The sequence below is a fragment of the Phyllobates terribilis genome, unplaced genomic scaffold, assembly GCF_046119375.1.
Source record: "Phyllobates terribilis strain yellow unplaced genomic scaffold, ASM4611937v1 Scaffold_7__3_contigs__length_470593459, whole genome shotgun sequence".
In the NCBI taxonomy this organism is placed as follows: Eukaryota; Metazoa; Chordata; class Amphibia; order Anura; family Dendrobatidae; genus Phyllobates; species Phyllobates terribilis.
This window is the reverse complement of record NW_027362767.1, coordinates 142,928,166-142,955,594: the sequence shown is the minus strand read 5'-3', so window position 1 is coordinate 142,955,594 and position 27,429 is coordinate 142,928,166. Positions and strand designations below refer to the sequence as shown.

Genomic DNA, 27,429 nt, shown 5'->3' with positions numbered 1-27,429 from the left:
AGCATCTCTGACACCCAGGTCACTGCCTAAAAGTGTGCCCATCAGAAGTGATCCTTGCCTCATCAGAAGATGCAGATTTGCAACTATCCCCGTGCAAGTCCTTGTCCCAGGGCAGTGTTCAATTGTACCTCCCCCATTCCTTGCAATGCAAGCATAAGTGTGCAACCTGCCACCCACCCACAGGCTGCAATACCATACTGCTAGCTTGCTTGCACTTGAAATTGGGCCTTTTAGGCATGTGGAGGAAGACACCGGCCACCATGTCAAGGCTGCGCCGGCGGCGAGGTATCCACAGTCATGATGATGATAGAAGTTAGCATCTGCTTTGTTTTGTTGGAATGCAAGGGTAAGTGTGCAACCTGCCACCCACCCACCCCCAGGCTGCAATACCATACTGCTAGCTTGCTTGCACTTGAAATGGGGCCTTTTAGTTTGGAGGAGGCCGAAGCTGGCCACTACCTCATGGCTTCTTCGGCAGCGAGGTATCCATACTCAGTCCCCAGCCGCCCGGTGGCCGGGTGTCCACGCTCGGTCCCCAGCCGCCAGGGGGCGGCCGGGTGTCCATACTCAGTCCCCAGCCGCCCCGCGGCCAGGTGTCCACACACGGTCCCCAGCCACCTGGGGGCGGCCGGGTGTCCATAAACGGTCCCCAGCCGCCCCTATTTCTCCTGGGAACTTCCCCCACACTTTTCTTAACCTGTCCTGCTTTAGGGCAGCATTGGACGAGCCCACCAGAGAACCAGACTCCTCCGGTGGGCCCTGGCTTCTCCATCAGGGGAGTTGAGAGTGCCAAGGTGAGGAGCATGATGATGATGATAGAAGTTAGCATCTGCTTTGTTTTCTTGGAATGCAAGCGCATGTATGTAGTAGCATCTAGGCCTGAGCTGGTCAGCGTTTTGGTGCATATCCTACCTGGATGTTTTCCTGCTACTATCCCAGTTCTATGGTGATGAATGATGGATGAGGTGGTGGCAAAGGAGAAAGAGCAGGAGGAACAGGGACCATTCACATCAATATCAGGCCAGTCAACCACACATGTCTTGAAGGATATGTTTCTGTACCAAAAGGAGCGGTTCGGCTACACAGTTATAGGGCATGCAGTGAATGCAATTCCTACCAAAAATTTCGAGCCACTCCAATGCCCCTTGGAAGTGACATGGAGGTCAGAGGGCCATAACTAAACCTTTTTTTCCATTTATAGCAACTGGGTCTCCTGTGCACTGTTGGCCTAAGCAGTGAATGGAAGGCTTTCCAAAAATTATGAGGAACTGCAATGCCCCTTGAAAAAGACGTGGATTACAGCATACTAAAAACCTTCTACCCATGCCTATGCATTGAAAAGCAAAAGCTGACTAAAATTAGGACGAAATGCAATGCCTGTTGGAAGAATGGTGGAGGTCGCAGTGGAACAAAAAGACAATATTAATGCCCCTTGGAAAAGTGGTGGAGGTCGCAGTAGCTTAACAAGACGGTTTTAATGCCCCTTGGAAAAGTGGTGGAGGTCCCAGTAGCTTACCATGACGGTTTTAATGCCCCTTGGAAAAGTGGTGGAGGTCGCAGTAGCTTAACAAGACGGTTTTAATGCCCCTTGGAGGAGACGTGGAGGTCGCAGTAGCTTAACAAGATGGTTTTTATGCCCCTTGATAGAATGGTGGAGGTCGCAGTGGAATAAAAAGACAATATCAATGCCCCTTGGAAAAGTGGTGGAGGTTGGAGTAGCTTAACAAGACGGTTTTAATTCCCCTTGGAAGAATGGTGGAGGTCACAGTGGAATAAAAAGACAATATCAATGCCCCTTGGAAAAGTGGTGGAGGTCGCAGTAGCTTAACAAGACGGTTTTAATGCCCCTTGGAAGAGACGTGGAGGTCACAGTGGAATAAAAAGACAATATCAATGCCCCTTGGAAAAGTGGTGGAGGTCGCAGTAGCTTAACAAGATGGTTTTAATGCCCCTTGGAAGAGACGTGGAGGTCGCAGTAGCTTAACAAGACGATTTTAATGCCCCTTGGAAGAGACGTGGCGGTCGCAGTAGCTTAACAAGACGGTTTTAATGCCCCTTGGAAGAATAGTGGAGGTCGCAGTGGAATGAAAAGACAATATCAATGCCCATTGGAAAAGTGGCGGAGGTCGCAGTAGCTTAATAAAACGGTTTTAATGTCCCTTGGAAGAATGGTGGAGGTTGCAGTGGAATAAAAAGACAATATCAATGCCCCTTGGAAAAGTGGTGGCGGTCGCAGTAGCTTAGCAAGACGATTTTAATGCCCCTTGAAAGAGACGTGGAGGTCGCAGTAGCTTAACAAGACGGTTTAATGCCCCTTGGAATAATGGTGGAGGTCTCAGTGGAATAAAAAGACAATATTAATGCCCCTTGGAAAAGTAGTGGAGGTCGCAGTAGCTTAACAAGACGGTTTTAATGCCCCTTGGAAGAGACGTGGAGGTCGCAGTAGCTTAACAAGATGGTTTTAATGCCCCTTGGAAGAATGGTGGAGGTTGCAGTGGAATAAAAAGACAATATCAATGCCCCTTGGAAAAGTGGTGGAGGTCACAGTAGCTTAACAAGACGGTTTTAATGCCCCTTAGAAGAGACGTTGAGGTCGCAGTAGCTTAACAAGACGGTTTTAATGTCCCTTGGAAGAATGGTGGAGGTCGCAGTGGAATAAAAAGACAATATCAATGCCCCTTGGAAAAGTGGTGGAGGTCGCAGTAGCTTAACAAGATGGTTTTAATGCCCCTTGGAAGAGACGTGGAGGTCGCAGTAGCTTAACAAGATGATTTTAATGCCCCTTGGAAGAGACGTGGAGGTCGCAATAGCTTAACAAGACGGTTTTAATGCCCCTTGGAAGAATAGTGGAGCTCGCAGTGGAATAAAAAGACAATATCAATGCCCCTTGGAAAAGTGGTGGCGGTCGCAGTAGCTTAACAAGATGGTTTTAATGCCCCTTGGAAGAGACGTGGAGGTCGCAGTAGCTTAACAAGACGGTTTAATGCACCTTGGAATAATGGTGGAGGTCTCAGTGGAATAAAAAGACAATATTAATGCCCCTTGGAAAAGTAGTGGAGGTCGCAGTAGCTTAACAAGACAGTTTTAATGCCCCTTGGAAGAGACGTGGAGGTCGCAGTAGCTTAACAAGATGGTTTTAATGCTCCTTGGAAGAATGGTGGAGGTTGCAGTGGAATAAAAAGACAATATCAATGCCCCTTGGAAAAGTGGTGGAGGTCACAGTAGCTTAACAAGACGGTTTTAATGCCCCTTAGAAGAGACGTTGAGGTCGCAGTAGCTTAACAAGACGGTTTTAATGTCCCTTGGAAGAATGGTGGAGGTCACAGTGGAATAAAAAGACAATATCAATGCCCCTTGGAAAAGTGGTGGAGGTCGCAGTAGCTTAACAAGACGGTTTTAATGCCCCTTGGAAGAGAAGTGGAGGTCGCAGTAGCTTAACAAGATGGTTTTAATGCCCCTTGGAAAAGTGGTGGAGGTCGCAGTAGCTTAACAAGATGGTTTTAATGCCCCTTGGAAGAATGGTGAAGGTCGTAGTGGAATAAAAAGACAATATCAATGCCCCTTGGAAAAGTGGTGGAGGTCACAGTAGCTTAACAAGACGGTTTTAATGCCCCTTAGAAGAGACGTGGAGTTCAGAGTAGCTTAACAAGACGGTTTTCATGCCCCTTACAAGAGCCATGCAGTACAGCATATTAAAAACATTATTCCCATTATTGGGCAGTGGGTCTTTGCCTATGCCTTCCAAGCAAGAGCTGCCAAAAATTAGGACGGAGGAACTTGCAATGCTGGAAACATGGGCCACGGTCACCCTGGTGGTATAGTGGTGGTGGAGGCTGAGGATAAGGAGAAGAGCAAAAGACAGCTGAAATGAGGTAGCGTATACCCATGTGTGGGTGTGAAGCGGTGCATGGGAATACACCTCTCGAAATAACACTGTGGATTTGACTTTGTTACTCTGCTGGTAATGAGAAGTCTGGCCCAATCCAGTCCTTGTTCATTTTGATAAGGGTCAGCTTGTCAGCATTGTCAGTTGACAGGCGAGTGCGCTTATCAGTTATAATTCCCCCAGCGGCACTAAAAACACGCTCCGATAACACGCTAGCGGCAGGGCAGGCCAGGACCTCCAAGGCATACAGAGTGAGTTCATTCCAAGTGTCCAGCTTGGATACCCAATAATTAAAAGGCACAGAGGAATCACAGAGGACGCTTGTATGGTCGGCAAGGTACTTCCTCACCATCTTTTGAAACTTTCCACTCCTTGTGAGAGTACCCCGCGCCTCAGGGCCTGTAAGCTGGGCGGGTCTCAGAAAACTGTACCAGAATGTTGACAGTGTTCCCCTGCCTCTGCTGGATTGGAGTTGCGTCTCTCTCGCCTGTACGCCTTGGTTGGTCAACGAACTGTGACCTCTGCCGCTAGCATGTTCAGATGGGAATTTTTTTACCAGTTCTGCAGCAAGGGCCTTCTGGTACTGCCACATTTTTGTAGACCTCTCCACCTCAGGAATAAGAGAGTGAAAGTTCTCCTTGTAGCAGGGGTCTACAAGTGTCACCAGCCAGAAATGACTGTCACCCAACATTTTGACAACGCGAGGGTCACAGTTAAGGCAGCGTAACATTAAGTCCACCATGCGTGCCAGACTGGTAATGGGCAAGACTTCTGTGTTCTCACCAAGATGACGACTGACCATGCTCTCCTCCTCCTCCTCCTTCCCCCTGTCCTCAGGCCACCCACGCTGAACCGACGGTATGACAGTTGTACAGGTACTACCGTCTACAGCGCATGATACCAGCTCCTGTTCTTCCTCCTCCTCCTCCTCCTCCTCCTCTCCCTCATTGTCCCTCAATGCACGTTGGGATGAGATGAGGCTGGGCTGTGTAATCGCCCATTACGGCTTCTTGATCCATCTCATCATACTCTGGCTGCAATGCCTCCTCTTTAATTCTCTGCAGAGAGCGTTGCAAAAGACAGACAAGTGGGATGCTGACGATAATGATGGCGTCATCGCCACTCACCATCTTGGTGGACTCCTCAAAGTTTGTCAGGATGGTACATATGTCAGACATCCAGGTCCACTCTTGAGGTCTTATGTGTGGAGTCTGACCTGAATATCGACGGCCTTGTTGCAGCTGGTGCTCCACAACTGCCCTCTTCTGCTCACAAATCCTTTGCAACATGTGGAGGGTAGAGTTCCAACGTGTGGGGACATCAAACACCAGTTGGTGTGCCGGAAGCTGCAAACGCTGCTGCAACACAGCAAGGGCGGCGGAAGCTGTAGTCGACTTCCGAAAAGGAGCTGACAGGCGGCATACTTTGACGAGCAGTTCTGGCAACTCGGGGTAAGATTTAAGAAACCGCTGAACCACGAGGTTAAGCACATGAGCCAGGCATGGTACGTGTGTGATCTCGCCTCGCCTCAGAGCTGCCACCAGGTTACGGCCATTGTCATACACGACCATGCCTGGATGTAGGTTCAGCGGTCTCAGCCACAGATCTGCCTGCTCTTTCACAGCTGTCCACAACTCACAAGCAGTGTGAGGTTTATCACCTAAGCTTATGAGTTTCAGCACAGCCTGTTGTTGCTTGGCTGAGGCAGTACTGCAGTGCTTCCAGCTTGTAACTGATGTGCTGATATCTGAAATGGAGGCTGAACATGAGGAGGAGGAGGAGGATGATACGCACTGTGGGAGCAACTCTGACTGACATAGGGCCCGCAATCCTCGGGGTGGGGAGGATGTGTTCAACTGGGTCCCGGCTTCCAATATGTTTACCCAGTGTGCCATCAGGGAGATGTACCGTCCCTGGCCACAAGCACTTGTCCACGTGTCAGGTGGACTCTCCCAGTAACTGCGTTGTTGAGGGCACGGCAGATGTTTTGGGACACGTGCTTGTGTAGTGCGGGGATGGCACACCGGGCAAAATAGTGTCGGCTGGAGACCAAGTACCGAGGGACGGCTACCGCCATAAGGTTGCGGAAGGATTCCGTCTCCACAAGCCTAAAAGGCAGCATTTCCAACGCAAGCAGTCATGAAATGTGCGAAATTAGGACTGTGGCCTGTGGGGCGTTGGCTGCGAATTTGCGTTTTCATTCAAACCTCTGGGATATGGACAATTGAACGCTGCGGTGGGACGTGGACGTTGATGCTGTTTCTTGAGAAACTGCCATAACAAGTGAAGACTGAGAGGAGGGGGCATCTTTGCATGCAGTATGGACAGGGGATTGCCTTGCACGCACAACAGGGGGTTCTATTACACACACAACAGCGGAAGAAGCAGTGGCGACACCCGCTGACACTGGTCGTGGACCCTGGGGTTCGCCCCACAAAGTCGGGTGCTTTGCTGACATGTGCCTGATCATGCTGGTTGTGGTCAGGCTGGTAGTTTTGTCACCCCTGCTGATGCTGGCATGGCAGGTGGTACAAATGGCCTTTTTGGGGTTATCAGCAGAGTCTTTAAAAAAATTCCAGACTCTGGAAGACCTACCGGTTGTACTGGCGACATCCCTCGTGTTGGTGTTACGGGGAACTGTTGCCCGCCTTCTGTGTGCGGCCATCACACTTCTTCTTCCTGCCTGTTGGGGTACTCTGCCTCCCTCCCCTCTGTGTGCTGCTGGCCTCGCTCTGCGTGTCCTCCTGCCACGTTGGGTCAGTTACTAGATCATCCATCACCTCCTCCTCTTCCACTTGCGCACCACGATCCTCCTCCTCACTTCGTGGCAATTGTGTCTCGTCATCGTCCACCTCTTGTGACAAATTGCCAGCGTCGACTTCCTGTGGCCGTGGCTGTTCAAATATTTGGCCATCGCTACATGGGATCTCCTCTTCCACCACTTCAAGTGGAGCAGGCGAGGGGCACAAATATGGAAATGGACCAGTGAACAGCTCTTCAGAGTGTCCAAGTGTGGAATCAGTTGCTGTCTGACGACACTCGGCATGGTGGGAGGAAGGAGCATCAGGGTGAGGAGGAGTATGCGGTCGAGACTCACGGCTGCTAAAACTTGACCATGTGGAAGACAGACCAGAGGTGGTGGTGCCCAGGTAACTGGAAGTATTATCTGCTATCCAAATAATAACCTGTTCACACTGATCAGTTCGCAATAGTGGTGTTGTAGTGTGCTTCCCTAGTAATTCGGTCAAGAAGTGGGAGCGAGAAGATGTGGCTGTTGGTTGTGGCACATTTTCACCTTGGCCATGGCCCTGTCCTCTACACGCACCATCACCAGAACGTCCAGTTCCATGTCCCTTGCCACGAGCCTTGCCCATTGTAAATGAAGTAAAATAGGTTACACTCGCACTATCAATGGAAAAAGGGTAAAAACAAAGGAGATTAGAACTGTGGAAGAGGAAAACCACAGTTCTAATTCTCTGGCCTACACCAGACTCTTTTAAACAGATATATTGGTGTCTGACCAGTCAGGGAGACACTATTACAGGTTTTTTTTATGGCAAAAAATGCCAAAAGCAGGATAATACAGAGATTTGACCCGTGGAACTGCAGAATCACAGTTCTATTTCTCTGGCCTACACCAGACTCTTTTAAACAGATATATTGGTGTCTGACCAGTCAGGGAGACACTATTACAGTTTTTTTTTACGGCAAAAATGCCAAAAGCAGGATAATATAGAGATTTGGCCCGTGGAACTGCAAAACCACAGTTCTAATTCTCTGGCCTACACCAGACTCTTTTAAACAGATATATTGGTGTCTGACCAGTCAGGGAGACACCATTACAGTTTTTTTTTACAGCAAAAAATGCCAAAAGCAGGATAATACAGAGATTTGACCCGTGGAACTGCAAAACCACAGTTCTATTTCTCTGGCCTACACCAGACACTTTTAAACAGATATATTGGTGTCTGAACAGTCACAGACACACTCAATTTTTTTGTACAGTCTGACTGAGAAAAAAAAAATACAGGATTTAAATGAAAAAAAAAAGAATTTTTCCTGGCCCCTGAGACCGGGGGATAAGTCTAGCAATTTGACCAACAGGAGCACACAGGACTGTACTGTAATGCAGCGTTTGCTGGTATAACCACTGCATCTCCTATACAGCCTGCCTGCCTGCCTGATATCTGGGATGGATATTAGTCCTGAGAAGGACTGTTTGTTTGATTTGGCAGGCTTTAGAGACCCTACACTACCTATTTCACGCTATATATCTCTCCCTAACTCAGCAGCACTCTCCCTACACTGTCTGATCCCGGGCGACTGTGTCCAAGATGGCGGCGCCCGGTTTTAAATACTCGAGGTGACGCTGTGCGGCCAGCCAATCACTGTAATGCCCACAAACAACATGGCTGCGGCATTACAGTGACTGGCTGGCAATCCCTGCATGTTCATTGGCTCTGTAAAGAGCGCCAAACGTGCAGGGCGGAGACCGAGCTCCCGCCCGAGTTACCCGGAAATGCTCGTTGCTCGCCTAACATCCCGAGTAGTGAGATGCTTGGGCGAGTACCGAGCAGTGTCGAGCATGCTCGCTCAACACTAATACTGATGTAAAATACTGACCAAATACTGAACGTGTGAACGTGGCCTAAACCTTGCATTTATTCATTGAAATCCCTACTGTTTGCATGTAGCATAAAAGTCCAGTGGGCAGTCCTAACTAGTGATTGACAGTATTCACTGTGTGTAGCGATAGCTGTATATCACTGAGTAGCACCGCCCATTGGACTCATCCATAAAAGCACTATGGATTTCAATGAATAAAATAACTTCTTCTGAATCTTTAACAAACCTATATATCATTCTGCTCATCTTCTACTCTACACAATGCTGTCCATAGGATGGACTGCAGATATAATGTGACAGCGAAAGGGTCAAATTTTTGCTTTCATTTTTTTTATATTAACATTTTTTGATTGTTTTTTTGTCCTTTCAGGGGACATGCATTTGCCTTTGTCTGATGGCTTATTCTACTGTATATAATGCAATACAAGTGTAAACTAATGGACTCTTTATGCAATGGCAGTTTTCACAGGAGTACCAACATGGAAGGCACCCTGTGATCGGGTCAGAGAGGGGCTCAGAGTGGTGCACCCCTGGGAGTGTGCACTTTAAATGTCGCTATTTGAGATTGACATTGCTATATGCCATCAGTGGTTGAAGCTTGCCCATCATTGCTGTTAACGGAAGATGACGGTAGTGCGGCAGGCTCTGTTCCTGAGCCTGCTCCATACACTTGCACTGAACCTGCACTGTAGATGTATGGCAGATGTCGGGAAGTGTTTAAATGGGTTAGCATGGCCGCAATTGTGCTCTGCCACTCATACTGGCAGCTTACACTGATTGCAGTGAGGAATGTTGGGGACTGTGGAACCCCACTGTGGTAATCAGTGGGGACCACAGTGCTAGTGTGTAATATAATATAATTTAAAGAAAACATTGACTTTGTTATCCTTAAGCCACTTTGCTACCATTTTGGCAGTATGCTTTGGGTCATTGTCCATTTGGAAGATCCATTTCCGCCCAAGCTTTAACTTCCTGGCTGATGTCTTGAGATGTTGCTTCAGTATTGCCACATAATCTTCTTTTCTCCTTCTTTTCTCATGATGCCATCTATTTTGTGGAGTGCACCAATCCCTCCTGCAGCAAAACAACACCACAACATGATGCTGCCACCCCCTTGTTTCACAGTTGGGATGGTGTTTTAGGTTTACAAGCTTCTCCCTTTTTCCTCCAAATTTAACAATGGTTATTATGCCCAAAAAGTAAAATTTTAGTTTAATCAGACCACAGGACATGTCTCCAAAAATTAAGTTCTTTGTTCCTGTGTGCATTTGCAAACATTAATCTGGCTTTTTTATATTTCTTTTGGAGTAATGGCTTCTTCCTGGCAGAGTGGTCTTTCAGCCCATGTTGATACAGTACTCGTTTCACTGTGGTTATTGACACAATCTTACAAGCTTCCGCCATCATCTTCACAAGGTCTTTTGCTTTTGTCCTTGTCGGACCAAAGCACGTTCATCTCTGGGACACAGAACCCGTTTCCTTCCTGAGCGATATAATGGCTGGACATTCCCATCTTGTATGTACTTGCATATAATTGTTTGTACAGATGAACGAAGCACCTTCAGGTATCTTGAAATTGAACCCAAGGATGAGCCAGACTTGTGCAAGTCTACAATTCTCTTCCTGATATCTTGGCTGATTTCTTTAGACTTTTCCATGATGCTACACAAAGAAGCAGTGTGTTTCAGGTGTGCATTAAAATACATCCACAGGTATGTCTCTAATTAACTCAGATGTTGCCAAAAAAAACTATCAGAAGCTTCCAAACACATGACATCATCATATGGGCAGTCCAGAATTGTTTAAAGGCATAGCAATCTTAGTGTATATAAACTTTTGACTTTGCAGTAAGTAATAAAAATGCCTTAAAACATTCTCTCTCTCTCTCATTATTCTGGCATTTGGCAAATGTTAAAAATTATGGTGATCCTAATTGACCTAAAACGGGAAAGGTTTATTCTGATTTCATGCAAGATATTGAGAAAAACATGCATATGTGTCTTTTCATATAGTGTATGGAAACTTCTTGTTTCAACTGTGTGTATGTATATATATATATACACATATACACACACACACATAGTGTTGTAGTACTAATATAACACACTAATAGCAAAACAATATTACACATTCAAACCCCAAATTAACTAGTAATATACCATCCGGGCCTTGGCTGGCCGCCCCCTCATCAGGGCTCTGCTGTCGGACAGGCTCCGCAGCACCTTGCAACAGTTCATCAATCAGTTGGGCCTTGGTTTTGCCCGTGGGGTCAATCTGTCTCAGCTCACAGAAGGCAGTGATAGTGTCCTTTGACTGCTGGTGATACCATGGCTCTCCACGTGTAGCCATCATTGCCAAATAAAAGGTAGGACAGAAAAACAAGAGAAGGGAGGGGATGCAATTGCTACACGTATAGTAATGTTCCAGGTAAAAAAAAATATTAAAATACTGAGTCTGATTCCTTAAAACTCTGCACAGAATTCTCGTAAGAACTGTGCAAGTTTTCAGTGACAAGAATGATTGCTCAATCCGACCACTGATGTTCTGTAATATCCCACCGCTTGCCACCAATTTGTCAGGGATTCAATCCCGATCCCGATTACTCACAGAGACCACCCACTGTGATCTCTTGAGGAAACAGCTCTCTGCTGCCCTCTATCATCCGGACAATTGCATGATTGGTAGACGATCAATATTGGAGGCAGCAGGCTGTCCTCACTAAGTAATTATCAGAAACCTAGCAGTGAGCGTACAGCATACACACCACCTTCCAACGCATGGAATATATGTATATGCCCTCATACTATCACTGATAGCTTCACGATAGCCCACTTAATATTATTCGCTGCCACCACCGATCAATTTTAAAATATAATATAGGCCTGATCAGACGCCTGCTTTCTAGTAGCGTATATGGCTTTGGGGGAGGAACGATTACAGGACAAAAGAAACAGGACTATTAAATTTTATATTTAATCCAAAAGGGAGGCAGTGTTTATGAAAAATATATAAAAGGTTTTACAAAGGGAGACATTACAATACAGAATATACAGTAACACAAATAAAATGGGATTAAAGAAGAATTTACTAAAAAGATCACAGAGAAACCAGGAACTGCATCCTTCTCACCTAGGTGTATATTTATCACAGGTCTGTTCTGTTAATTAGGTTAGGAGCTCCTTTTGTGCTAGTATTTGCATATTAGCCACTTCTCCTGTGTGTGCTAATTTGCATAGCAACAGCTCCTTAGATGGTGAGCTTCTTTGACAAATGGTATAGAGGAGGGGGAATGAGGGGTTTCAGGGGATGAGAGAAATTCTTAATATTTTCTATGACAGTTTACCCTTATAAGAATCAAACACCACTATGGAACCCCAAAAACTCTATTACACGAAAGATCTGTTGCACAGAGTTGATTCGCATTGTAGTTTCTGTTTACCGCTGAGAACACAATGTAGAAGTGAACAGACTCTACGGGAATCATTCACTGCAGCTGCAGTTTTATTCTTCACTGTGTCAGGAAAAAGTGTTTAGTAGATCCTAATACACAGCATATAACGAAAAAAATACTTCTGATCTTGTGGGCACCTTTAGCCTATGCACTACGGTGTTTCTATTAGTGAGATCAAAGCAAAACATGTGACATGTAATGACTTGAAGACACGGGGTGAATGAAGGACACAGATTGAGAGCTACAATAGAGAGTGGAGGAAGGAGAGCTATTAGTAGGGATTCTGGATTTTTTGAACATTGATTTAGTGTCAATGAATATATCATATACAGTAGCTACTGATATCCACCACACACAAGGGGCGGCTTCTAGTGATGACATTTATGGATTTTACTAGCACGGGAGGGACGTGTTCTCTCCACCGTCAAAATCTAACGATTTTTTTTCTAACGGGTGGTGTCACCTAAATCTTTTTATTCCAACAGATTGGATGGTAATAATCTACGAGACACGGCCTGCATCCATTTGGCTTATGTAATAAGAAATAGCTGGTGCCTAAAGAAACTTGACTTGTCTGATAATAATCTGTCTGGTCCTCACTTCAGTGACCTGATGGAGGCTCTGTCCAGTCCAGCCTGCAGGATAGAAGAATTACGGTGAGTACAAGACGAGACTTGTACAGAACGGAGATATGTGGGGAAGAAGCTATAAATGGATATCATTTCATGCTCCGCACCATTGTTTAAGTGATGGCCGCACCTTGTTGATATGTGATATCGCTACTACTGATTGTCTCATCTCCTCATATCACTTGAGAAATGTCATCTGCAAGAATTGATATGCCTACCTCCTGGAGAGTGTTGTTCACTTGGTTGGCTGTTGTGAAGGGGTTTCTCTTCACCATGGAGATTATTCTGCGATCATCCACCACTGTTGTCTTCTGTGGACGCCCAGGTCTTTTTGCATTGATGAGTTCACCAGTGCTTTCTTTCTTTCTCAGGATGTACCAAACTGTTGATTTTGCCACTCCTAATATTGTAGCAATTTCTTGGATGGGTTTTTTCTGTTTTTGCAGCTTAAGGATGGCTTGTTTCACCTGCATGGAGAGCTCCTTTGACCGCATGTTTACTTCACACCAAAACCTTCCAAATGCAAGCACCACACCTCAAATCAACTCCAGGCCTTTTATCTGCTTAATTGAGAATGACCTAACGAAGGGATTGCCCACACCTGTCCATGAAATAGCCTTGGAGTCAATTGTCCAATTACTTTTGGTCCCTTTAAAAACAGGGTGGCACATGTTAAGGAGCTGAAACTCCTAAACCCTTCATCCAATTTTACTGTGGATACCCTCAAATGAAAGCTGAAAGTCTGAACTTCAACTGCATCTGAATTGTTTTGTTTAAAATTCATTGTGGTAATGTCTAGAACCAAAATTAGAAAAATGTTGTCTCTGTCCAAATATATATGGACCTAACTGTATAACCTGCAGTATAGAAATGGTACAAATGACAGAAGCCATTGATGGAACACGTGGTCATTTGTAATACTATTATTGACAGGTATAATAGATTAAAGGCACAGAGGTAAACCCCTCACAATGGTTACAGAACATATATTATGGACTAGTACAATAATTCCTGTATGTATATACAGGGCCTGGGCAAGGTATTTTGGTGCCGTAGGCAGATGAAACAAATGGCGCCCCACCAAGCAAAGGAACGGGTCAGAGACAAAGGTAACAGGACACCTATCGCCCCCCTGCTCCATGGGTAACGTAACAAGCTCCAACAACCACATCCAGTAGAATAGTTACCTTTTACAATTTCAAAGTTAGATATAGAATCGTTCATTGTTTGCAAACCATTTACACAATACATGAGACACAGTGATATTCATCCCTGACGTCCTATATTTTAAATGTCAAACTCAAAGACAGTCATAGAAACTAATATAGTTTAACAATAATGGGGGCCGATTAGTTTCCATTAGGATTTCCGCCAAATGCTGGACACCTTACTAAAAACCAAACAGACCCCATTATAAATAAAAGGATATGTATGATGGATTTTGCATCCATCATGTCACAAATACTGCTTGCAACAAAACTGATGCTTGGTGGTTCTGGTGACGTATTCATGTACTGATGGTGGCTATGGTGATTTATTCAAGGAGTGATTGATGATGGTCCTAGTAATTGTTACGGGTCCGGGTGGTGGAACCTCTGTGCTTCGGTGCAAGGAGGAACCAGAGGGGCGTGACTAAGTGCCTACACGGCCCGACCAAGGTCGCACGGCGGCTCAGTCGACTCCGTGAACCAGGGAGGAACCAGGCAGGTGGACCAGGTGCCACTCTGGGACCGACCTTGTGTGAGAGCAGGTGGCTCCCACGGTCTGATGACAGGAACAGACCGGTACAGCGGATGAAGACGGCTGGAAGGCAGACGGGTGGTCCAGGTAGATGAGCAGGCTGGTACGGCAGATAGCCAGACTGGTGCTCCGGGTTGGCAGGTTGACAGGCACGACAGATAACAGGCAGGTGCTCTGAGTAGACTGGCTGGCGGGCACGACAGGTAACAGACAGGTGCTCCAGGTAAGCAGGCTGGCGGGCACAACAGGTAACAGGCAGGTGCTCCAGGTAAGCAGGCTGGCGAGCATGGCAGTTTACAGGCAGATGCTCCAGGTAAGCAGGCTGGAGGACAGAACTGTTTGACAGGCTGGCGGGCTGGACTGACAGGCAGGCAGCGGGACCTGAGGGCTGGAGCAAGTGTTAGCACACGGTACAACAACCTTGCACAGGCACCTCCATATTGGAGGAGGTGCTTTAAATAGGGGAAGTCCTCCGGCCATTGGCCGGGGACCTTTTAGGATGGCGCGCATCCCCTTTAAGAGGGAAAGAGCGCGCACGCGCCCTAAGCACAGTGCCCGGGAAGCTGCGCGCAGTGCGCGCCACAGTAGCTGCAGGACGGGAGCCGGAAGACGCCGGACCAGGGGCGTGAAGGTGAGGGGGACAGCGTCTCTGCCCGGCAGGAGGCAGAGGCACCGATGCTATAGTACCCCCCCCATTTACGCCCCCTCTTCTATAAGCCCGAGAGAAATTTTTTAAGAAGATAAGGGGCATGAATGTTCTCCCTGGGCTCCAAAGACCTCTCCTCTGGGCCAAACCCCTTCCAATACACAAGAAAGAAAGTCTTTCCTCTTACCCTCTTGGTGGCCAAAATGTTTTCTACCTCAAAGACGTCCTCAGCGGAGACTGGAGCTGGAGAGGTACCTGGATCGTCAGAGAAGGAATTAAGGACAACAGGTTTGAGGAGGGATACATGAAAGGAGTTGGGAATCCGTAAGGTGACGGTGAGTTTCAGCTTGTAGGCCACGGGATTGATTTGGTTCAGAACCTCGAATGGACCGATGAACCGCAGACCCAACTTATAGGAAGGTATCTTGAGACGAACATATTTGGAGGAAAGCCAGACCTTGTCTCCCGGACGGAATTGAGGCGGATCCAGATGTCTCTTATCAGCATGTCTCTTCTTCCGCTCGAAGGACTGAAGAAGTGCAGATCTAGTGTCTTCCCAAATAGCCGAAAATTCGCTGACAAGAGACTCCGCAGCAGGATTGTCCACTGAAGAGGAGACGGGAAATGGAATCCGGGGGTGTTGACCATAGACCACAAAGAACGGGGATTTAGTAGAAGACTCGCTCTCATGGTTGTTATAGGAGAACTCGGCCCAGGGCAGGAGCTCAACCCAATCGTTATGGTGAGCATTGACGAAGTGCCGGAAAAACCTGGTAAGGACCTGGTTGATACGTTCCACTTGATCATTGGATTGAGGGCGATAAGCAGAGGAAAAATCCAAGGAGACATCCAGCAGCTTGCACGTAGCTCTCCAGAAGCGCGAACTGAACTGAACCACACGATCAGACACAATGTAGAGGGGCAGGCCATGAAGACGAAAGATATGATGGATGAAGTCCTTAGCCAGCACAGATGCAGATGGAAGACCAGGCAGAGGGATGAAGTGGGCCATTTTAGAGAAGCGGTCAGCGACCACCCAAATGACTGTACAACTGGCAGAGACAGGGAGATCAATAATGAAGTCCATAGCTATGTGTTGCCACGGAGCGGAAGGCACGGGAAGAGGAAGGAGATTGCCGGATGGAAGGTGCCGGAGAACCTTGTTACGGGCACAGGAGGAACAAGCCGCGACAAAGTCCGCAACATCCTTGCACAGAGAAAGCCACCAGTAATGTCGGGCGATGAGCAGAAAGGTCTTCTTCTGACCAGCATGACCGGCTAGTTTGGATGAATGACCCGAGAGTGGAACCTTCTTACGATCAGTAACCGCCACAAAGGTCTTACCGGGTGGAAGTAGAGACAGGTCAAACTGAGCCACAGTCATTACTTTGGAGGGGTCAATGATATGTAGAGGCTCCTCCTTTTTGTCAGTGGACAGGAATGAGCGGGATAAAGCATCAGTCTTAATGTTCTTGTCCGCCAGGCGGTAATGCACAGTGAAGCAGAATCGGGCAAAGAATAGAGACCCCCTGGCCTGACGCGGATTAAGTCTTTGAGCGTTTTGTAAATAGGCGAGGTTTTTGTGGTCAGTTTAGATGACCGCCGGGTGCAGAGCCCCCTCCTGCAGGTAACGCCACTCCTCCAGCGCCAATTTGACGGATAGCAGCTCACGCTCTCCTATGGAGTAGTTGCACTCAGACGAGGAGAAGAGCTTGGAGAAGAAGCCGCAGGTTACCATTCTCCCGGACGGGGATTTCTGGGTGAGCACCGCTCCGGCTCCGGAGGAGGAAGCAACAACCTCCAGGAAGAACTGCTTGTTGCAATCCGGACGTTGTAGCACAGGGGCGGAGGAGAAACTTGTTTTAGGGAGACGAAGGCCTCCTCCGCTTCGGAAGTCCATTCCCTGGGATTTGCTCCCTTACGGGTGAGCACGGAGATGGGAGCGGTCCGGGAGGAGAAATGAGGGATGAAGAGGCGGTAATAATTTGCGAAGCCCAGGAATCGCTGAATTGCCTTCAACCCCTCTGGTCGGGACCACTTTAAGAAGGCAGAAACCTTCTCGGGATCCATCCGCAGACCAGTCTCGGAGACAATATAGCCCAGGAACGGATGGGAGGTCTGCTCGAAGAGGCATTTCTCAAATTTTGCATATAGGCGGTTCTGCCAGCGCCTTAGCAGAACCTGACGAACATCCCTCCAGTGTGTGGGCAGATCCGGAGAGAAGACCAAGATATCATCCAGGTACACCACCACTGAAGAATACAGGAGATCACGGAAGATGTCGTTAACCAGCTCCTGAAAGACGGCTGGGGCATTACAGAGACCAAAGGGCATCATGCGATATTCATAGTGACCGTCCCGGGTGTTGAATGCCGTCTTCCACTCTTCTCCCTGGCGGATCTGGACCAAATTGTATGCCCCACGAAGATCGAGCTTGGTGAAGATCTTCGTGCCTTTAAGGCGGTCGAATAGCTCCGAGATGAGAGGCAGGGGGTACTTATTTTTTTTGGTAATCTGGTTAAGACCCCTGTATTCGATACAGGGACGTAGTGAGCAGTCTTTCTTCTTAACGAAGAAGAATCCTGCTCCAGCCGGAGAGGTAGATTTCTGGATGAATCCTCTAGCAAGATTCTCTTCTATGTACTCTGACATGGCCCCGGTCTCAGCGACAAGGGGTAGATACGCTCGCAGGGAGGAGAAGCACCAGGTACCAGGTTGATTGGGCAATCATACAGCCTATGAGGTGGAAGTGTCTCTGCCTCCTTTTTGTCGAAGACGTCCGCATAGGACCAGTAGGGTGCCGGCAGACCAGGTAGATTAGCCGGAGTAGACGGAGTGCGAGCTGGACGAACCGTAACTAGGCAGGACTCATGGCATTCCAGCCCCCAACGGAGCACTTCACCAAATCTCCAATTCAGGACGGGTTCATGTCTCTGTAACCAGGGTAGACCAAGCAAGAGGGAGTGAGAAAGACTGGACAGCACATGAAAGGAGATCTTCTCCGAGTGCAGCATTCCCTCCTGAAGGGTTACAGGCTATGTGACGAGCAGGATGGTCTCCGGAAGAAGTCTCCCATCCACGGAAGCGACCACCAATGGTTCAGCCAGACGTATGGTAGGAATCTGATACCGCTCCACAACAGCCTGGGAAATGAGATTCCCAGCGGCTCCGGAATCCCGGTGGACAGTCTCAAAGAAGCGGGTCTCACCACTGGAAATAGAAACAGACAGAGTCAAGGACGGAGAGGATTTACTCTTGCCTAGGACTACCTCTCCAAGTGGTCCTAGACACTGGAGTTTCCCGACTTTACCGGGCAGGATCGGATCAGATGCTCTTTACTGCCACAGTAGAAACAACTCCCCTCAGCTCGGCGAGTCTCCAGGCGAGACTTGACCATCTTGGTTTGGTCAATTTGCATAGGCTCTGGGGAACGTGTCTGAGGAATAGCTGGTTGCGAGGCTGGGCTTTGGAATACAGGAGCGAGACACGGAAATCTTCTCTCCCGGGTAGTCTCCTTAGCTCGTTTCAAAAAATGGATGTCAATCCAGGTAGCTAATGACACCAGGTCATCCAGGGTGGAAGGAATGTCACGACCGGCTAGCTCGCCCTTGATCTGTCCGGAAAGACCCTCCCAGAAGGTGGACACCAGGGCCTCGTTGTTCCAGGCAAGCTCAGATGCGAGGGTTCAGAAACGTATGGCATACTGGCCCACGGTGAGAGTCTCTTGATGGAGGCGGAGAAGTGTGGAGGCAGTAGAAGATTTTTGTCCGGGCTCATTGAAGACCTTCCGGAAGGCAGCGAAGAAAGCCAGAAGATCGGACACCAGGGGGTCCCCTCTTTCCCACAGGGGAGGTGAGACATGATGAACGCCACCTTGGCCCAGTCGGAGGGGAACTGGTATGCCAGGAGTTTAAAGTGCAGCGTGCACTGGTTCAAGAAGTCCCGACATAAGACGGGGTCACCACCAAAACGTGGAGGCGCAGAGAGCCGAGGTTCAGAGCCGGGTGCCATTGCGCCAATAGGTTGAGGTGCCGCCAGAGCAGGTGCCGCTCGGCTGGAGACGGACACAGATGGGTTGGACAGCGTGTCCAGGCGGGAGTTGACCGTCCGCAGATAGGACAGGATAGTCTCCTGTTGGGATCTCTGACGTGAGACTTCCTGGTACAGGTCAGAGAGCGAAGGAGCCTGGGGGCCACCGGGTTCCATGGCCTGTGCAAACTGTTACAGGTCCGGGTGGTGGAACCTCTGTGCTTCGGTGCAAGGAGGGACCAGAGGGGCGTGACTAAGTGCCTACACGGCCCGACCAAGGTCGCATGGCGGCTCAGTCGACTCCGTGAACCAGGGAGGAACCGGGCAGGTGGACCAGGTGCCACTCTGGGACCGACCTTGTGTGAGAGCAGGTGGCTCCCACGGGTCTGATGACAGGAACAGACCGGTACAGCGGATGAGCACGGCTGGAAGGCAGACGGGTGGTCCAGGTAGATGAGCAGGCTGGTACGGCAGATAGCCAGACGGGTGCTCCGGGTTGGCAGGCTGACGGGCACTACAGGTAACAGGCAAGTGCTCTGGGTAGGCTGGCTGGCGGGCACGACAGGTAACAGGCAGGTGCTCCAGGTAAGCAAGCTGGCGGGCACAACAGGTAACAGGCAGGTGCTCCAGGTAAGCAGGCTGGCGAACACGGCAGGTTACAGGCAGATGCTCCAGGTAAGCAGGCTGGAGGACAGAACTGTTTGACAGGCTGGCGGGCTGGACTGACAGGCAGGCAGCGAGACCTGAGGGCTGGAGCAAGTGTTAGCACACGGTACAACAACCTTGCACAGGCACCTCCATATTGGAGGAGGTTCTTTAAATAGGGGAAGTCCTCCGGCCATTGGCCGGGGACTTTTTAGGATGGCGCGCGCGGCCCCTTTAAGAGGGAAGGAGCGTGCGTGCGCCCTAAGCACAGTGCCCGTGAAGCTGCGCGCAGTGCGTGCCACAGTAGCAGCAGGACGGGAGCCGGAAGACGCCGGACCAGGGCCGTGGCAGTGAGGGGAACGTCATCTGTGCCCGGCAGGGGCCAGAGACGCCGATGCTACAGTAATGTATTCATCACCAGAACCACAATCAGTATGTTACGGATCCGGGTGGTGGAACATCTGTGCTGGGATGCAAGGAGGGACCAGAGGGGCGTAACTAAGTGCCTATTCGGACCAACCCTGGTCGCACGGCGGCTTAGTCGACTCCGTGAACCTAGGAGGGAACGGGCAGGTGGACCAGGTGCCACTCTGGGACCGACCTTGTGTGAGAGCAGGCGACTCCCATGGGTCAGATGGCTGAAGCTGACAGGTACAGCGGATGAGCACGGCAGGTAGCCTGATGGGTGATCCAGGTTGGCAAGCAGGCGGGTACGGCAGGTAGCCAGACGGGTGATCCGGGTAGGCAAGCAGGCGGACATGGCAGGTGACCTGACAGGTGATCTGGGTAGACAGGCAGGTGGGCACGGCTGACAGGCAGGCTGGCGGGCACGCCTGACAGGCAGGCTGGCGGGCACGACTGACTGACAGGCTGGCGGGCACGGCTGACTGACAGGCTGGCGGGCACGGCTGACTGACAGGCTGGCGGGCACGGCTGACAGATAGGCTGGCGGGCACTGCTAACAGACAGGCTGGTGGGCACTGCTAACAGACAGGCTGGCGGGCACTGCTAACAGACAGGCTGGCGGGCACTGGAACCTGAGGGCTGAGGAGAGTATTAGCACACAAACAGCAACCTTGCACAGGCACCTCCATTGGCCGGGGAGTCTTTAGGACGGCGTGCGCGGCCCCTTTAAGAGGGAGGAGCATGCGCGCGCCCTAAGCACAGTGCCCGGGAAGCAGCGTGCGGTGCACTCAGCAGAAGCAGCGGAGCTGGAGTACGCCGGACCGGGACCGTGGCGGTGAGGGGAACGGCGTCTCTGCCCGGCAGGAGGCAGAGACGCCGACACTACAGTACCCCCCACTTTATGCCCCCTCTTCTTTAGGCCCACAAGAAACTTCTCAAGAAGACGAGGGGCATGAATGTTCTCCCTGGGCTCCCAAGATCTCTCCTCAGGACCAAACCCCTTCCAATCCACAAGAAAGAAAGTCTTTCCTCTTACCCTCTTGAAGGCCAAAATGTTCTCTACCTCAAAGACATCCTCAGCGGAGACTGGAGCTGCAGTGGTACCTGGATCGTCAGAGAAAGAATTAAGGACAACTGGTCTGAGGAGAGACACGTGAAAGGAGTTGGGGATCCGTAAGGAGGCCGGGAGTTTCAGCTTGTAAGCCACTGGATTTATTTGGTTCAGAATCTCGAACGGACCAATGAACCGTGGACCCAACTTGTATGATGGTATCTTGAGACAGACATATTTGGAGGAAAGCCAGACCTTGTCTCCCGGACGGAATTGAGGCGGAACCAGACGTCTCTTATCAGCATGCTTCTTCATCTGCTCGGAGGACTGAAGGAGAGCAGATGTAGTGTCTTCCCAAATCGCAGAAAATTCACTGACGAAAGACTCCGCGGCAGGATTGTCCACTGAAGTGGAGACGGGAAACGGAATCCGGGGGTGTTGACCGTAGACCACAAAAAACGAAGACTTAGCAGAGGACTCACTCACATGGTTGTTAAAGGAAAACTCAGCCCAGGGCAGGAGCTCAACCCAATCGCAATGGTGAGCATTGACAAAGTGCCGAAGAAAGTTGGTAAGGATCTGATTGATACACTCCACTTGACCACTGAACTGAGGATGATAGGCAGAAGAGAAATCCAAAGAGACATCCAGCAGCTTGCACGTGGCTCTCCAAAAGCGAGACGTGAACTGAACTCCTCGGTCCTTGGAGGTGTTAGCCGTGGAGACGGAAGATGTGACAGATGAAGTCCTTAGCCAGCACAGGTGCAGACGGAAGACCAGGCAGAGGAATGAAGTGAGCCATCTTGGAGAAGCGGTCGGTGACCACCCAAATGACAGTACAGCCGGCCGATACAGGTAGATCTGACACGCCCCCTGGGCCGTGAGGTACTCGGTAGCCGGGCCGGTCGGTGCTGGGGATGTCACGGTGGCAGTGACCCGGTCCATGACCCAGGGTGGTCAATTAAAGGGCAAAATAAAAGGGGAGTAAAGTTTTTAGAGATAATATTCATGACGCCACCTGTGGTATGCGGCTATATGGGGCCGCTGCTGCGGTGCAGATCCAATGGAGCTGATGGTGACGCAGCAGAGTTGGTTCAGCTCTCCACAGGCAGAGCTAGGCTCCAGGGCAGTGTAGAGGATTTGAAGAGTAGGTGTTGTCGGCGGGGACAGTGTCGTGCAGGGCTGAGGGCGCAGGTAATGAACAGACAACACATTAATGGCTGTTTTCTCTTGCTTTACTTGCGGTTTGTCAGAGCAGACCGGGGCACGGGTACTAGCTGGTAGTTGAGGTCCAGGCGGCCTGGAAGCAAGTTGGGGATCCACCGCACCAGGTGGAGTTGCAGGCCTTCCCTTTGTGCTATTCTCTTTGGCCCTGCTGCTTGAAGCTATGCTGTGGCGCTGGTCCCTGAGTAAAACGTCTTTTTCCTCACCCATATGGCAGGCAGCTCGGGCTTTCTCTAAATGTCGCTCCCACGTGGCGGTGCTGGGCCCTATGGTACTGCTGAGCCACCGCGCGTCTGGTGGGGCCAGGAGACTTGCAGTCTACTGTCCTCCGGATCTTGCTTCTGGGCCTTCAGTGCCCCACAGCCACGGACTCTGGTGTCTGGTTCCTTTGCACTTCTCTCTTGAGGCGAGCTTTTCCACAGCTCCCTTCCTCAGGTCCTTCCTTGTCCCTGTCCTGTCTTCAACTCCTCTCAACTCACTCTTACTAACCCCGCCTCCAGATTCCAGTTGTTAAGGGGAGGAGCTCTCCTTCCTGGTCTGGAGCCAGGAAAGTGTTGTATGCTGGTAAACCTGATTAGGGGACCCCTCCTTGCTTCCAGGCATGGCATCACCCCTTGTAAGGGAGGCAATGCCACTGTGGAAACCGGACTTCTGGGGTGCCACAGATCCGTGATGAAATCCATTGCAATATGTTGCCACGAAGCGGAAGGCATGGGAAGAGGAAGAAAATGACTGGCTGGAAGGTGCCTAGGTATCTTGTTACGGGCACAAGAGGAACAAGCCACGACAAAATTCGCAACATCCTTGCGCAGGGTTGGACACCAATAGTGCCGGGCAATGAGCAGAAGTGTCTTCCTCTGGCTGGCATGGCCAGCCAGTTTGGACGAATGGCCCCAGAGTAAGACCCTCTTCCGATCCAGAGCCGCTACAAAGGTCTTACCAGGAGGTAGATGAGACAGGTCAAACGGAGCAACAGTCATTATTCTGGAGGGGTCAATGATGTGTAGAGGCTCCTCCTCCAGGTCGGAAAACAGAAAAGAGGGGGCTAGAGCGTTGGCTTTAATGTTCTTGTCTGACGGGCGGTAATGGAGATTGAAGCAGAATCGAGCAAAGAACAAAGACCATCTGGCCTGACGCGGATTTAGTCTTTGGGCGGTCTGCAAATGCACAAGGTTTTTATGGTCAGAGTAGATGACCACCGGGTGCAGTGCCCCCTCAAGCAAGTAGCACCACTCCTCCAGCACTAATTTGATGGCCAGTAGTTCTCGATCTCCTATGGATTAATTGCGCTTGGCCGGAGAGAAGAGTTTGGAGAAGAAGCCGCAGGTCGAGGATTTCTGGGTGAGCACTGCTCCGGCTCCGGAGGAAGAGGCATCAACCTCCACGAAGGACTATTTATTGCCATCCGGACGGTGTAGCACAGGAGCGAAGGAGAAAGCTTGTTTAAGAGAGATAAAGGCATTCTCTGCCTCGGGAGACCACTCCCTGGGATTTGCTCCCTTACTGGTAAGAGCAGAGATGGGAGCTGTCTGGGAGGAGAAATGAGGAATGAAGAGGCGGTAATAGTTAGCGAATCCCAGAAACTGCTGAATTGCCTTCAACCCCTCAGATCGGGGCCACTTTAAGACGGCTGATACCTTCTCGGGATCCATCCTCAGTCCGGTCTCCAAGATGATATACCCCAGAAATGGTAGGGAGGTTTGCTCAAAGAGGCATTTCTCGTACTTAGCATGCAGGCAATTCCTCCGGAGCCTCAGCAGAACCTGACGAACATCCCTCCGGTGAGAGGGCAGATCAGGGGAGAACACCAAGATATCGTCCAGGTACAGCACCACCCAGGAATACAGGAGATCTCGGAAGATGTCGTTGACTAACTCCTGGAAGACGGCCGGAGCATTACAGAGACCGAAGGGCATCACACGGTATTCGTAGTGACCATCCCGAGTGTTGAATGCCGTCTTCCACTCGTCTCCCTGGCGAATCCGGACCAGATTGTATGGCCCACGAAAATCGAGCTTAGTAAAGATCTTAGCACCTTTTAGGCGGTCAAACAGCTCCGAGATAAGAGGCAAGGGGTACTTATTTTTTATGGTGATCTGGTTTAGGCCCCTATAGTCAATACAAGGTCGAAGTGGGCCGTCTTTCTTTTTGACGAAGAAGAATCCTGCTCCATCCGGAGAGGTGGATTTCTGGATAAATCCCCTAGCAAGATTTTCTTCAATATATTCAGACATGGCACGGGTCTCGGCCAGCGACAAGGGGTAGATTCGCCCGCGAGGAGGTGAAGCACCAGGTATTAGGTCGATGGGGCAATTATACGGCCTATGAGGTGGTAGTGTCTCTGCCTCCTTTTTATCAAAAACGTCCGCATAGGACCAGTAGGGTGCTGGCAGGCCAGGTAGCTTAGCCGGAGTAGACGGGGGTTGAGCAGGATGAACCGGAACCAGACAGGTCTTATGACATTCCTGCTCCGGAATCCAGATGGGCGGTCTCGAAGAAGTGGGTCTCACCACTGGTAACAGAAACGGAAAGAGTCAAGGGCGGAGAGGGGGAACTCTTGCCTAGGACGACCTCTCCGAGCGGTCCTAGACACTGGAGTTTCCCGGTCTCACCGGGCAAAGAGCGGATCTGATGCTCTGTATTACCACAATAGAAGCAACTCCCCTCGGCACGACGGGTCTCCTGGCAAGACTTGACCATCTTGACTTGGTCAATTTGCATCGGCTCTGGAGAAGACACCTGGGGGAGTGCAGGTTGCGAGACTGGACTTTGGAGAGCAGGAGCGGGGTGCAGAGGTCTCCTCTCATGGGTCATCTCCTTTGCGCTTTCCTGGAAACGGATGTCAATCCGGGTAGCTAATGACACCAGGTCATCCAGGGAAGGAGGTATGTTACGACCGGCTAGCTCATCCTTGATCTGTCCAGAAAGGCCCTCCCAAAAGGTGGACACCAGGGCCTCATTGTTCCAGGCAAGTTCAGATGTGAGGGTTCGGAAACGTACGGCATACTGGCCCACAGTGAGACTCCCTTGGCTGAGTCGGAGAAGTGAGGAGGCAGTAGAAGATTTTCGTCAGGGCTCATCGAACACCTTCCGGAAGGCCGCGAGGAAAGCCTGAAGATCGGACACTAGAGGATCCCCTCTCTCCCACAGAGGGTTAAGCCACGCCAACGCCTCCTTGGTCCGGTAGGAGGATAACTGGTGTGCCAGGAGTTCAAAGTGGAACATGCACTGATTTATGAAGCCCCGACATAGGACGGGGTCACCACCGAAACGTGGAGGCGCAGAGAGCCGAGGTCCAAAGCCTGGTGCCACAGCACCACTGTGTTGAGGTGCCGCCGTAGCGGGTGCAACTCGGTTAGAGGTGGACACAGTCGGGGTGGACAGCGTGTCCAAGCGGGAGTTGACTGTCCGCATAAGGACAGGATAGTATCCTGTTGGGATCTCTGGCGAGAGACCTCTTGGTACAGGTCTGAGAGTGAAGGAGCCTGGGAGCCACCAGGTTCCATGGCCTGTGCAAGCTGTTACGGATCCGGGTGGTGGAACCTCTGTGCTGAGATGCAAGAAGGGACCAGAGGGGCGTAACTAAGTGCCTACTCGGACCGACCCTGGTCGCACGGTGGCTTAGTCGACTCCGTGAACCAAGGAGGGATCGGGCAGGTGGACCATGTGCCACTCTGGGACCGACCTTGTGTGAGAGCAGGTGACTCCCATGGGTCAGATGGCTGAAGCTGACAGGTATAGTGGATGAGCACAGCAGGTAGCCTGATGGGTGATCCGGGTTGGCAAACAGGCGGGTACGGCAGGTAGCCAGACGGGTGATTCGGGTAGGCAAGCAGGCGGACACAGCAGGTGACCTGACAGGTGATCGGGGTAGACAGGCTGACGGGCACGGCTGACAGACAGGCTGGCGGGCACGGCTGATAGACTGGCTGGCGGGCACAGCTAACAGACAGGCTGGCGGGCACTGGAACCTAAGGGCTGAGGAGAGTGTTAGCACACAACCAACATCCTTTGAAGGAGGTGCTTTAAATAGGAGTGGTCCTCCGGACATTGGCTGGGGACTCTTTAGGACAGCGCACGCGGCCCCTTTAAGAGGGAGGGAGCGCCCGTTCGCCCTAAGCACAGTGCCTGGGAAGCTGCGCGCGGTGCACGCAGCAGCAGCAGGGGAGCTGGAGGACGCCGGACTGGGACCGCGGCGGTGAGGGGAATGGCGTCTCTGCCCGGCAGGAGGCAGAGACGCCGACGTTACACAGTACATTTACACATCACCAGAACCATCATCAGTGCAGGAATACATAACCGGACCACCATAAGTACTTGAATAGAAGATATAGCAGCAAAATGGAAAAATCTAGCATCCACAGAAAATGAGGTAAGTATATTAAAACATTATTTTATTAGCAACATGGTAAAAAAAGGGAAAAATTAAAAATCAAACATACAAAGATAATAAAAGGACACTGGTCTACTCGTTTCGAGCATAAGTCCTGACAAAGCTTGAAATGCATAGACCCGTGTCCTTTTGTTATCTTTGTATGTTTTGATTTTTAATTTTTCCCTTTTTTTAACCATGTTGCTAATAAAATAATGTTTTAATGTATTTACCTCATTTTCTGCGGATGACGGATTTTTCAATGCCGGCTTCTTAGGCATTCCTCACATGTATTAAAGCTGTCAAACATTGCAAATCATGCACACAGATAGACTGAAACATAACACCTGAGCACGGGGAAGATACTCACTGAAAGGGTTAACAGAACATACTCGCTCATCACTAGCTATAGCTACACCCAGAGGTCGGTCTGGAGCCTCCATGCACCGCACCTCGATTCAAGCATTTTTCAACAGTTGGTGTGCCGATATACAGCTTTTCTATTTTTTGTTACTTGAATACAAGAACCAACCTTAGTACAGCAATCAATTGCAACATCAAGTCAGCCCCATTCACATTTGCATTGCATAAACCTACAACTCTCAGTATGTCCTTAAAAATGGTAAGGAGATCCTGGGAGACTGAGGACCATATAGGAACCACAAAACTGATGATACGCAGGCAAAATCACACAAAAACATTTACATCCAGGTACCTTTTCTGTG

The 27,429-nt window shown here is 50.0% G+C and overlaps 1 protein-coding gene across 3 annotated transcripts in view; it reads left to right on the top strand.

Moving 5' to 3' along the window:
- LOC141153993 (uncharacterized) overlaps positions 1-27,429 on the top strand; it is an 802,172-nt gene that overhangs the window by 178,797 nt on the left and 595,946 nt on the right. For 2 of the 3 annotated variants that reach the window (XM_073639353.1, XM_073639351.1), the window contains exon 7: positions 12,449-12,619. The exons of the other annotated variant lie outside the window; for it this stretch is intronic. In XM_073639353.1, coding sequence (XP_073495454.1) covers positions 12,449-12,619 — 171 coding nt within the window. The remainder of the gene's footprint in view (positions 1-12,448; positions 12,620-27,429) is intronic. 3 annotated transcript variants of the gene reach the window in all.